At 37.0% G+C, this 12,686-nt stretch overlaps 1 protein-coding gene and 1 long non-coding RNA gene across 2 annotated transcripts in view; one reads left to right on the forward strand and one right to left on the reverse strand.

Moving 5' to 3' along the window:
* CPB1 (carboxypeptidase B1) overlaps positions 1 to 3,073 on the reverse strand; it is a 32,944-nt gene extending 29,871 nt beyond the window's left edge. Inside the window, exons 1-2 of the mRNA XM_008008782.3 lie at positions 2,139 to 3,073; positions 1,956 to 2,031 (exon numbers count right to left, since the gene is read on the reverse strand). Coding sequence (XP_008006973.1) covers positions 1,956 to 2,031; positions 2,139 to 2,209 — 147 coding nt within the window. The 5' untranslated portion in view covers positions 2,210 to 3,073. The remainder of the gene's footprint in view (positions 1 to 1,955; positions 2,032 to 2,138) is intronic.
* The window catches only part of LOC103241515 (uncharacterized), a 408,965-nt gene that overhangs the window by 10,654 nt on the left and 385,625 nt on the right, over positions 1 to 12,686 (forward strand). The gene's annotated exons all lie outside the window — the stretch shown is intronic.

The raw sequence follows: 12,686 nt of genomic DNA on the forward strand, positions 1-12,686 counted from the left end.
TTGGATGACAGCACTAACCTGGTAGAATGTTGAATCTTGATCTTAGTAAAGTATTTGATGAAGTCTCTGCATTGATATCTTTCTTTATAAACCAGAAAGCATCAGGCAGAGTTACCCCTAGGTAACGCCCCACTAGTTTGGGTAGTTGAGTAAACTTATGCAAGGAGACTAGGTTAACGAATCACTTCAGTGCTTAACATTATGTCTGGTACATTGGAGATTCATGATAAATATGTACTGAATGAGTGAAACATGAAGAAGACCTCTAATTCTGTGACTCCTGACCTACTTAATATTTTCTTTTATCAGTGACAAGGATAAAAGTTGAAAAGGCATGATTATCAAACTCGCTGGAGATACAAAGTTAGGGGAAGAATTATTGCCCTGGATGACTGAATTAGTCTCCTAAAAGATCTCAACATGCTGAAAACAGCTATCAAGATAAATCTTAAAAGTGTAAATCTAAAATGCTACATATAGGTGAAAAAAGTCAATTAGGTAAGCACAGAAGGAGGGATACCCTGTTCGAGGGTGATTCATGTGAGGAAAAAAAAAAAAAATTTACCTAATGGTTTTGATTGAACACAGGTTTAATATAAGCTTATAGTGTTCTATGACTGCCCAAGATGCTAAAAGGAATCTTAGGCACCATTAATAAATGTCTGCTTTACAAATGAAGGCAAGCAACGGCCCTGTAGTATGTATTAATCAGAGCACACCTGGAGGTCCATTGTCAATTCTGGTAACTACATTTAAAAAAAGAAATGTAGACAGAAAGACTGACCTGTATCTAGAGGTGAGCAGAATGATCAAGAGTCTGTAAACCAGTTTTAAGAAAAATTACAGAAAGCCTGAAAAAGATAAATCTTAGAGGTAACACGATATTTGGCTCAGCTAAGCCCAACAGGTCAAAGTTAGAGAAAGAAGTTTTCAGCTCAGAATAAGGAAGCAAACAGTTGGATTTGTAAGGCAAGTGGGCTATTCCAAAAAGCAGTAAACAAACTATTCCCGGAATTACTCAAACAGGTTTTACCAGGGGTAGCAACTGCGGATGCTGTTTCCCAGAAGGAAATTCCAGATTTGAGTGAATCGCCTGAATAGATGAGTTTATATTTCTTTCAATTCTGAACTTCTGAGCCTGTGATTATGACACTATCCACCTTCTTCCTTTCTCTAGGCCTTAAAAGCTACAGAATGACTATACGTGTGTGTGTGTGTGTGTGTGTGTGTGTGCGCGTGCGCGTATAAGCTAGCACATTATTTTAGTTTATATATTTATGAAAAAATGGCATTGGCCCAAGTGGAACTACTGTATTTGTGGTCAGCAATAGCTTCCTGCTACATTATATATAGTTTAAAATGTCAGTTCTTACCTCGTATATAGTGGATAAAAAAAATAGCACAGAGATGTCAGTTTTTTGAAAGCAAAAGAAAAGTATGAAAATCACTCATGGCTTTTTACCTTCTTTTCCCCCCTCATGTCATATCATTAGGGGGACCTGAATCAAGGTCATGCAAACCCAAGCTGTTTGATTTGGAATGAAAGAAAATCAAAGAGGACAGATGATACATGGGATGTGGAAATGAATTTGAAGTTGGACAAAAGCCCAGTTTTTCAGTAATATCCAAGTTGATCATTTTTCTCTTTTGCCTTAGAAGGAAAGTGACTGCACATTAGATGTTCTGTGACCTTCGTGACAGTTCCAACTCATCCAGTTGTCACACTGTCTGTTCTTTTAAAAGTTACCATGGATTTATAATACTACAGGGCTTATGGCAATCTAATTTAGGCAGAAAAAGAAGACATGATGGCATTAAATGTTTTCCAACATTTTATTTCTTGCTACCAAAAGTGCTATAGTTAATATTTCATGTTATTTTTTCCCCATTGTTGGAATCACAGTGCGATCTAAGATTTTAAATTACATGTGAAGCAAATCAAAATTGTTACTTACCTGGGTGGTGCTGGCCAAATTGCGGATTACGTTAATGTGATTTTCATCTTCAACATTAACACGGAACACCTTCTCGCTGAATAGTGAGATAGTAGAAGCACAGAAAATTTAAATTGAGTGATGTGTCCAAATCTTGGGGCTAGCAAGGAAGAAGGACTTGCTTATTAAAGATGGCTTACTCACCCTTCAAAGTGCTCACCACCATGATGAGCAGATGCCAGGGCCACAGTTGCCAGAATGAAGAGCGCCAACATTGTGTCTGACTAGGCCTCGTGGGTAGGTCTCATCTGCTTTTATAATCCAGAGTGTTCTTTGCTTTCTTCTCCTGATTGCAAACAGGTGCTACCATATCTTGATTAATAGTTTTCCTGGCATTGTTGCCTTGGTAGCTGTGTAAAGTCTGAGAGAGTATCTCTCTCAACACCTGTGGAAATAGAGTAAATACTCTCAAATTCAACTTATTTAATTTGGATATCAGAACCTGAATAGCCTGGGAGTAAATTAGATTTAAATAAAATCTATTTTGTATTTTTTTCCATTTTGAATTGAGAATTACACACAATAAATTCTGCAGATTTCGTGTAAAGTTTGATGAGTTTTGACAAATGTATAAACCCATGTAATAAACATCTCAAACAAGATATAGAACATTTTCATCACCCTAACAAATTCCCGTGTGCACTTTTCCAGTCTATTTCTGTACTCCTGTCAGGCAAATGTTACTCTGATTTCTAGCTTTATACATTAATTTTGCCTGTATTAAACTTAATGTAAATGAGATTATACTATATATATTCCTTTGTTTCTGGCTTCTATCATTCAAGATAATGTTTTTGACATTTATCAGTATTTTTGTTTGTATTACCATTATTACTGTTAATATTATTTTTGAGACAGAGTCTTGCTCTGTCGCCCAGATGGGAGTGCAGTGGCGTGTGATCTCAGCTCACTGCAACCTCTACCTCCTGGGTTCAAGTGATTCTTGTGCCTCAGACTCCCGAGTAGCTAGGATTACTGGAATGCACCACCATGCTTGGCTAATTTTTGTATTTTTAGTAGAGACGCAGTTTCCCTCTGTTGGCCAGGCTGGCTTTGAACTCCTGGCATCAAGTGGTCAGCCTCCCAGAGTGCTGGGATTACAGGCATGAGCCACTGTGCTTGGCTTTGTTGGCATTATTGATTTATTACTTTTTATTAATAAGTGATATTCCATTGTATGGATATGTCATAATTTGTTTAGCTCTTTTACTGTTGAGATATTTGTGTTGTTTCCAATTTTGTGTTATTGTTAATAAGGCTGCAATAAATATTTTTGTACAAGTTCTTTACTTGGCATATGTTTTCATTTAAGGGGGGTGAACATGTGAGTGGAATTGTTAAGCAATAGTGTAAATCTAGGTTTAACACAATAAGATTCTGCTAAACATTTTTTCCATCGTAGTTTGTACCATTTTAAGCTTACATCAGTATCTAGTGGCTTTGTGTTCTCTCCAACACCTTGTTATTTTTAGTATTTAATTTTGGTATTTCTAATGAGTATAAAGTGGTATCTAATTCGAATTTTAACTTGTATTTCCCTGATGCTTGGTAGTGGTGAACATCTTTTCATGTGTTTATTGATCATTTGCAAATCTTCTTTTGTGAAGCATCTATTGAAGTCTTTTGCCTTTTTAAAGAAATTGGTTGTGTTTTAATTCTTGTGTTGTAGCTGTTCTTTATATAGGATGGATACAAGTCCTGTGTTAGAAATATGTGTTCCAAATATTTTTCCCGGTATGTGGCTTGCATTTTTATTTTCTCAATGTTATCTTTTGATGAACAGATGTTTTTAATCTTGATAAAGTTTGTTTACCAACATTTTTATTTTATAATTAATGCCTTTACATTTTTTCAAAGGAATTTTTGCCTATCTCAAGGTTTCAAACACATTCACCTATTTTTTCTTATAAGAGATTTGTTGTTTGGGGTCTTCATGTAAGATATGAGTCTTTAGTGTAAGATATGAATCATTCATGTTTAAAATACGGATATTCAGTAGATCCACTATTATTTGTTGAAAAGGTTTTTCTCACATGTTCTAGCACTTTCTCTATGGATCTTAATGTATGGTAATGGCTCTTTAACCTTTATAAAAACTTGTTTATCGTGAGAAGCAAGGAGACAAACCAAAATTAGGGACATCCTCCACAAAAACTGACTTTTACCCTCTAGAAATGTCAATATTATGAAAGATAAAGGCTGAGGTACTAGTCCAGATTAAAGAAGACTAAAGAGACATCCTAGATTGGATCCTAAGTTATACACACACACAAAATGCACTAAACACCATGTTAGCCCTGGAAGGCATTAAGGTGAGCCCCAATTCACTGACCAGGGTTGTTACGGATGGTAGAATTACCCTAGACTTCCTCCTTGCAGGCCATGGTAGGGTTTGTGCAATAGTTAATATTGTTAACAATAGGTAACCATCAATGTCTGCCTTAGAAAGATAGGCAGCTGTTTCCTTAAGTTTCAGTATTGACTGTTCCATTTCACCTGAGGCAATAATCTGTGTACAAGATTTTTTTTAAAAGTTAAAGAGCCATTACCATACTTTGAGATCCATAGAGAAAGTGCTAGAACAAGTGAGAGTTGGTCAGACACTGGAAGACTGCATGCCTCACTGGGGAAAAATAACCAAACACAGGCAAAGGAGATCCTCAGAAGCCAAGAGACAAAATGTCATCATATGCATTCTTTGTGCAAATTTGCCAGGAGGAGCACCTAGATGCTTCAGTCAATTTCTCAGAGTTTTCTAAGAAGTACTCAGAGAAATGGAAGACCCTCTCTACTAAAGAGAAAGGAAAATTTGAATACATGGCAATGGCAGACAGAGCCTTTGTGAAAAGGAAATGAAAACCTATATCCCTCCTAAAAGGGGAAAAACAAGTTTAAGGATCCTAATGCACCCAAGAGGCCACCTTCAGCCGTTTCCTGTTCTGTTCTGAGTATTGCCCCCAAATCAAAGCAGAACATCTCGGCCTATCCATCAGCAATGTTGTAAAGAAACTGGGAGAGATAGGAAATAACACTGCTGCAGATGACAAGCAGCCTTACAAAAAAAAAAGGCTGTGAAGCTGAAAGAATAATGTGAAAAGGATATTGTTGCACACTGAGCTAAGGAAAGCCTGATGTAGCAAAAAAGGGAATCATTAAGTCTGAAAAAAGCAAGAAAAAGGAGGAGGAGGAAGACGAGGAAGATGAAAAGGATGAGGAGGAGAAAGATGAAAAAATGAAGATGAAGAAGATAATGATAAATAAGTTGGCTCTAGTACAAGTTGTTCCCCTTGTCTATAAAGCATTTAAGTCCCCTGTAAACCCTCACTCCTTTGAAAGAAAAAAATGAAAGGTAAGGCTGCCTAAGATATGTTTTTAAACTATTTATACTATCTTTTTCTGTATGGTTAACACACTACTAAATATATCTTCTGATTGTTCTGTCCTGGTGGCATTTTCGATAGAACTAACGTTGCCTGCTACAGTGCTGGGGTTGTAAATGGGCGTGGAAATTTAAAGTAGGTTCTTGTCATTACACAGTTCAAATTACTTATATATGAGGATGGTAGTGTTTTCATCTTCAGTTGTCTCTGATGCAGTTTATATAAAATAATCATTGTTCAGTTAACTGAATACCATGCTGTAATTGCAAAAAAAAAAAAAAAAGTCACAGCTGTCTTGTTGATGTTCTCAATGCTTCGATGAAAGTGTTTTTATTAAACAAATTAAAGCCCAATTACATAACCTTCTGGATATAAAGGATATAAATGGTCTATATATTGATACTCTATCAACACAACTGATTAAAAAGTTGAAAATTTAGACAATTCATTGACTTTGACAAGTCTGCTTCTTTTGTGGGTGTTAATTATTTCCTTTTCTGCATAGTCTCATAGTATTTTGCTTTTATTTCTTCATATTGTTTCTTTATTTCTGTAGTCTAGTTGAATATTTGTGAAACCTTCTCCTTTCCCTGAGATTATAAGCTCCTCGAAATATCAAACTGTCTCATTCATTTTAATTTGTTCTTTAGCAAGTGCAAGGTACTTTGTTGAGTGGAAGGATATAGAAATAATGACAATCTGACATTTTCACAAGAAAATCAGATTATTTTGACATTGTTCAATAATTACATTATAGGGAGAGTAATATTAAGACAAATATTGCTTTCCTAGGAAAGTCAAATTTTATTCTTCCCTTGGGTTAATAGCAAACATATCTTCCCTTTTGGTTATGAAAATTTACATCAAATAAAAATTATAAACTTATCTGAAGTCATAAAATCATCTTATTCTAACCCATGTATGTATTCTTAGAACTGACAATTTCCTTTTAGCTTCTTAGAATCTTCTCTATTTTCAGAATTAATGATCGAGTGGTGTACACATAAAATGTTTTTTTCCCCAAGATCAGCTAACTGGGTGCATTCAGAGTGGTATGGTCATAGACACATGGGATGTCTTTTTTACACTATGCTTTGGGTACCACAAAAACGATACATCACAACATTTGCTTATTCATGGGTTTGTTCTAAATTATCGTAACTTAATCTGCTTCGTACACCACATTTTAGTCTGTTGCTGATTCTTCCAGATTATAACCTCATTGCTCACTGTTCTGTTTTATGTATTTTCCTCCCCACTGACCTTGCCTTTTGGATTTGGCTTCTGTTAATATCTTTCCAGCTTCAGCTTTTGCAATCCATCAACCCCAATTTGGGTTCTTTCTTCACTTCCCTAAGTTCCCCTTGTTTGCAACCAAAATTAAAAGTAAACTAGCTAAATGAGAGAACTTGTTATTTATATAACTAAAAAGTTTAGCAATAGTGCTGACATCACAGGTTTAGTTGATGATATTGAAACCGCCTTTGCAAAAATTATAACAGCAAGAAAATTATGACAGTGAAAAAAAATCTGACCTAACAAACTCCATTTTGCATTTAACCTCCAAGCTGTTCTCGTTTATTCCTGATTCCTCAGTGTAGGCTTGAACTAACTTTGTAAGGAACTTAGTTTATAGTTGAAATTTGAAACAAATATGATAATATCCCTTTCCCAAAATAAACCCCCTCCTTGCCTGGGGACCAGACTGCCTTTGTAGGCCTAACAAATTAGTCACAAGATTAGTCACAAGGCTTAGGAACCTTATAGCTAGAGGCCACAAGACTCTAAACCTCTTCAATTGCTACTAGGGATAATATGACTGTAGTAAAACCTAAGATTGTTGCTTAAGATATTTTTCAGACCCTGTGCTCAATGGATCAGCTAGTACCACCCAGATCAATAAATTGGCTCATCTGATCCTGTGGCCCTCTCCAGGAGCGGACTCAGCATTAGAAAATGGTTTTGACTCCCTATGACTTCGTCTCTGACCCGACCAATCAGCACTCCCTGCTTCCTGACGCCCTTCCCAACAAATTATCCCTTAATAAAAAAACCCAGTCTCCAAATTTTCAGGGAGATTGATTGGACTAATAGTAAAACTCTGGTCTCCTATTCAGCCAGGTCCGGGTGAGTTAAACTCTTTCTCTATTGCAATTCCTCTGTCTTGATAAATTGACTCTATCTGGGCAGTAAGCAAAATGAACCCATTGGACAGTTACAATATTTGGTAAGCCTAGACCTCTATTTTTTGGTCACCTGTGTCATGTAGTTACAACATGGCCACTAATAAATACAGTTTTGCATCCTAGTGGATTGGTAACCCTATTGAAAAGATAATTTCTTTTTCCCCCAAATTCTTTTATTTATTTATTTTTTTGAGACGGAGTCTCGCTCTGTCGCCCAGGCTGCAGTGCAGTGGCACAATCTCGGCTCACTGCAAGCTCCACCTCCCGGGTTTGCACCATTCTCCTGCCTCAGCCTCCCGAGTAGCTGGGACTACAGGCACCTGCCACCACGCCCGGCTACTTTTTCTGTGTGTGTGTGTGTGTGTGTGTGTGTGTATTTTTAGTAGGAGGCGGGATTTCATCATGTTAGCCAGGATGGTCTCAATCTCCTGGCCTACTGATCTGCCCGCTTCGGCCTCCCAAAGTGCTGGGATTACAGGCCTGAGCCACCGCGCGGCTTTCCCCACCAAATTCTAAACCAAATATTTAGATTGAATCTCAGTGGACCAACTTGGACATGTGCTCTATCTGGAACCAATTCTTGTGGTCAGGATGGTGGGATGTGCTGGCTTGCCAGGCCAGGGTAATGAGATCATCCCTAGGACTCTGGCGTAAACCTCACGCAAAATACTTAATGCAGCTACTACTGCTGCTGCTGTTGCCACCCTTTGCAGAAGAGATCTTGAACAATCCTCACTTCTGTTTGTCACCAGCTTCCAAGTTAAAGTGAAAGTCGTAGGTCAGTGCCCTTGCTACTAGAAGGCTGGGAAAGTGAGTCTGACTTTAACTTTGATGGTAGGAAGTGTCTCTGCCTCCTATGGCTCCTTAGCTAGAGCATTCCCCAGTCTTAGGGAGTGGGGTTCAGATCTGGACAGCTAAAAAGAGTGACCAATATCCACTAAAAGAGGACATAATTATTTGTGGATGGCTTGTGGTGTGCTGTACTTGGAACTGTAAACACACTGGAAAGTTTATCTCAATCCATACACGGTGATTCCAAGGGAGGGCAATTAAGATTTTCAGTTAGTAATTAAAAAAAATATTTTTGTTAGGTATGAGGGAAATCAAAATATCTTTCCCCCAAATATACTTCTTTGACATATTTTGAGTTGTCTGTTCAGAAGGCCTGCAAACAGACGTAACCCTGCAAGGTCTTTCATGGGGGAGGTTTATATCTGTGGAGAATCCACATTGATGCAGCCAGTTTTTCTCTGAGGCCTTCCTTCTCTCATCTGTCCAGATCTAGGGAAGATTAATTGAAGAGTCTGACCCCTTTAAAGGTCTGAAAGAAATATTTCCTATCTCTTCCCTCTGAGGGCTTCTACTTGTGAGGTTTCATCTGCATAACAAGGCCACTTTTGCTAGCCTTGCCTCTTCTTCTCCTCCCATAATCTGTTTTGTCATAGTCCAAGCCCTCATTCTTTCTGTATCCTCAAGGTGCATTTGACCTTCTGAACCCCACTGGAAGGTGGAGAGTAATCAGTCTGTAGTTCTTCCCTGTGTACACATTAATAGATCTGTTTTTCTTTTCTCCAGGTTATCTGCATTTTGTGAGTTGATTTTTCAGCAAAACTTCAGAATGCGAAGGGGAAGTTTTTCCTTGGCTTCTACAGGCACGCAATATTTTTTCCATAGATTTTGAAATTTTTCTTTCTGTCTCATGTACATGTTTTAAATTTCTTTTTTACTTAAAGCTTTGGTGATTAATAAGGCAAGCAGCACCTTTGTGTCTGTCTGTGTTTCATGTAACAGCGTGAGATTTTGGAGACTCTCTAAACTGTCCATGGTGTGATAATTTATCCTATGTGATGTCTCAATTTCTGGAAAAGGATTTCCCCAAGCATTCCATAATATTAAGTAGAAAAGGGTTCTGAGGTCAAATACATTTGCTTTAAACTAAAACAAACTCCTTTAGTATAAGGTTTCTTGGAGTCTTTAATATGCATTACAAATCATCAAAAAGGGACTCTGCCATACAGCTACTTCCCAAGCATGTCTCACAGTAGAGGGTTTGGATAACAAAGTCCAGCTAAAATTAGAAGACTTATGACCACTCCTATGATTTCAGTGCATTTGGCTGTGGAATATTTTCTTCAAAATCATCAATTCAGACCAGTTATTTTGAGAATACATTTTGGGACACTTTAGACGGAGTACATAATTACAATTACGTAAACTTAAAGATCTGGCCCTGTGGATTTGTGGTCTGTTTTGTTCAAAACCAAAGAATTTATTGTGATTTCAACGGTAAGGTTCTTGAGCTAAGTGTTATGGGGTATTCAGAGATAAAAAGGGCTTAATTGTGTTCTTTAATACCTGCAGTGCCAGGCAGGCAAACAGGCAAAAAAGCTAAAGGAGTAGTTCTCTTGGCTCTTCTTTTTCTTTGTTTTAGGGTGTGAGTTTAACAACTGGGCCAAATGATGATTCTGGAAAAACCATTCTCTCAACCTGAGTGCTACTTAGAACTGGTAAGTAAGGAGTAAACAGAAAGTTGTCTTCTTCTCTGTTAAAATGGCCAGACGATACCAGGGAAGAGAGAGAAATCAGAGAATGAGTACTTCTTGTTAAGTCAGAGGAAGTTCCAATTACTTGGAGAAGCTCAAGTACTTTGTACATGTATTTGTGTCTGTTAGATATCGAGTATGCTAAATCAAGCTAAGCCTAAAGCTGACTACTTAACATATTTTATGTTTGGCCTATAGGTTTCCCTGTACATGCAAAAGTACAAACTAAATAGAGGTGTACACAGACTGTAACCTACACTTGTGCCAATAACTGAGTTTTGGCCAATCAAAGGGGGCTAACTGTTCAAATCATGTTCAAATAAGGTAAATGCTGAGCTGTAACCAGTCTGGCGGTTTCTGTACCTCACCTCCATTTTCTGTATGCCACTTTTCTTTTTCTGTCCGTAAATCTACCATGTGACTGTGCCGGAGTCGCTGAGCCTACTCTGGCTCAGGAGACTGCCCAATTTATGAATTGTTCTTTGCTCAGTTAAACTCTGTTACATTTAATTTGTCTATAAACAACTAGGAACATTTTTATCTGAAAATTATTCCTTCAGAAATCCTGCATCATTTGCAAATTAAAATCACAATAAGATACCATCTAACACAAGTTCGAATGACTATTGTTAAAAAGTCAAGAAATAACAGATATTGGTGATGTAGAGAAAAAGCGATGCTTATACACTGTTGGTGGAAATGCAAACTAATTCAGCCCTTGTGGAAAGCAGTTTGGAGATTTCCTGAAGAACTAAAGATAGAACTACCATTTGACCCAGCAATCCCATTACTGGGGATATACCCAAAGGAAAATAAATCATTCTAACAAAAGACACCTGCATTTGTATGTGTGTTGCAGCACTGTTCAGAATAGCAAAATCATGAGCTCAACCCATGTGTCCATCGGTGGATTGGATAAAGAAAATGTTGTATATACATACCACGCAATACTACGCAGCCATAAAAAAGAAATGAAATTACGTCTTTTGCAGCAAACTTCATTGCCACTGGAGGTCATTATTCTAAGCAAATTAATGCAGTAACAGAAAACCAAATACTGCATGTTCTCACTTATAAGTGAGAGCTAAACACTGGGTACACATGGACACAAATATGGGAACAATAAACACTGGGGACTCCAAAAAGGGAAAGGTAGAGGGGGACAAAGGTTGAAAAGTTACCTATTGGGTATTATGTTCACTACTTGAGTGACAAGATCATCAGAAGCTCAAACCTCAGCATCATGCACTACACCTGTGTAACAAACCTGCACATGTACACCCTGAATCTAAAATTGAAAAAAATCCTGCATTATCATTATCATTGATGAAGTTCAGAAAATGCTATTCCAAAATATGACTGTAGAAGAACCGAATATACCACCTCAAAATATGCCTCTTTAGCCTAAGGATTATTTTGAGTTGATTATTATGGGAAACAAGAGACATAGGAGAAACTCTAAAACTAGAGTAGAAGTTACCATTTGTAAAAAAAGTTACGTCTTTTAAAAAATTTTCCTTTTGTATGGTATCTCCGCTTTGTGCCAGGAAGAGACTCTAAATCACTAGAAAGTATTATTAATAGAGAAGTATTGACTGAAACCTGCATAGTAAACCTCTCTCTGTTTTAGTGGATGATGGTATTTAGTCTACCTTCTTAGATGTATATTCTTGATATTTACTCATTTTGCTTTGGGTAGCTCCCATGTATACATGATGTATACATGTTAATAAACTTCTGATTTTTTTCTCTTGTTAATCTATCGTTTGTTATAGGGATCCATCCCAATTGAAAGAGGAAAAATTATTTTTCCTCTCATATTATTATTGTCATTATTTCCTCCTCCTCCTCCTTCATCATCATCATATTCTATCATCAATTCCTAGACCAATTACTATGAAAATAGAACCTTGTTGCTTCAATTCTGATGTTAAAAAGGCAATAGGATTTTATATTATAGAAGAGGCAAGCTCCTAAATGGGGAGTTATTTCAGAAAAGAGTTAACTTCTGTTTGTTTGCATCCAATCAAAACAACTGATTGCTTCAGTTGATTCAGTAAAAATTCTCCTTTTATACACCTTTCTTAACTGAACTGTCCAGTTGTTTGTAAGGCAGACAGAATTACCCTGTAACTTGATGGATATAACTGATTGGTGACCTGATCTGCTGGTAAAAACAACCTGAAAATGTTGTACAGGTGCACCCATGGCCTGTTAGTTTTGTATAATTATACTTAATATTTGAATAAACTGTCTTTTTATGGATATGAAAAGAGACGCTAGTAAACATTTTCTTGGCTGGGTTTACTCTTTGGCATCTACTAATGTTGGTATATGGTTCTATTTTTATTTCCAAACATGATCATCATCATTAATGGGCATAGTCTGCATATCTCTGGTGGGACTGTTGTTTGTTACTGAATTGCAGACCAGTATTTTGAAAGCTGGGAGATAAACACAATTGCTTCATTCCATAAATCTTACCACCTGAGTCATCAATTTGAGGTTCCTTATTGAAATAAGGAAAACATATTTAATCATGCAAATATTTGGAAACTCCAAGCGTATCTCTATTTGGAATTT

This window comes from Chlorocebus sabaeus, chromosome 15 (genome assembly GCF_047675955.1).
Source record: "Chlorocebus sabaeus isolate Y175 chromosome 15, mChlSab1.0.hap1, whole genome shotgun sequence".
Lineage (NCBI taxonomy): Eukaryota > Metazoa > Chordata > Mammalia > Primates > Cercopithecidae > Chlorocebus > Chlorocebus sabaeus.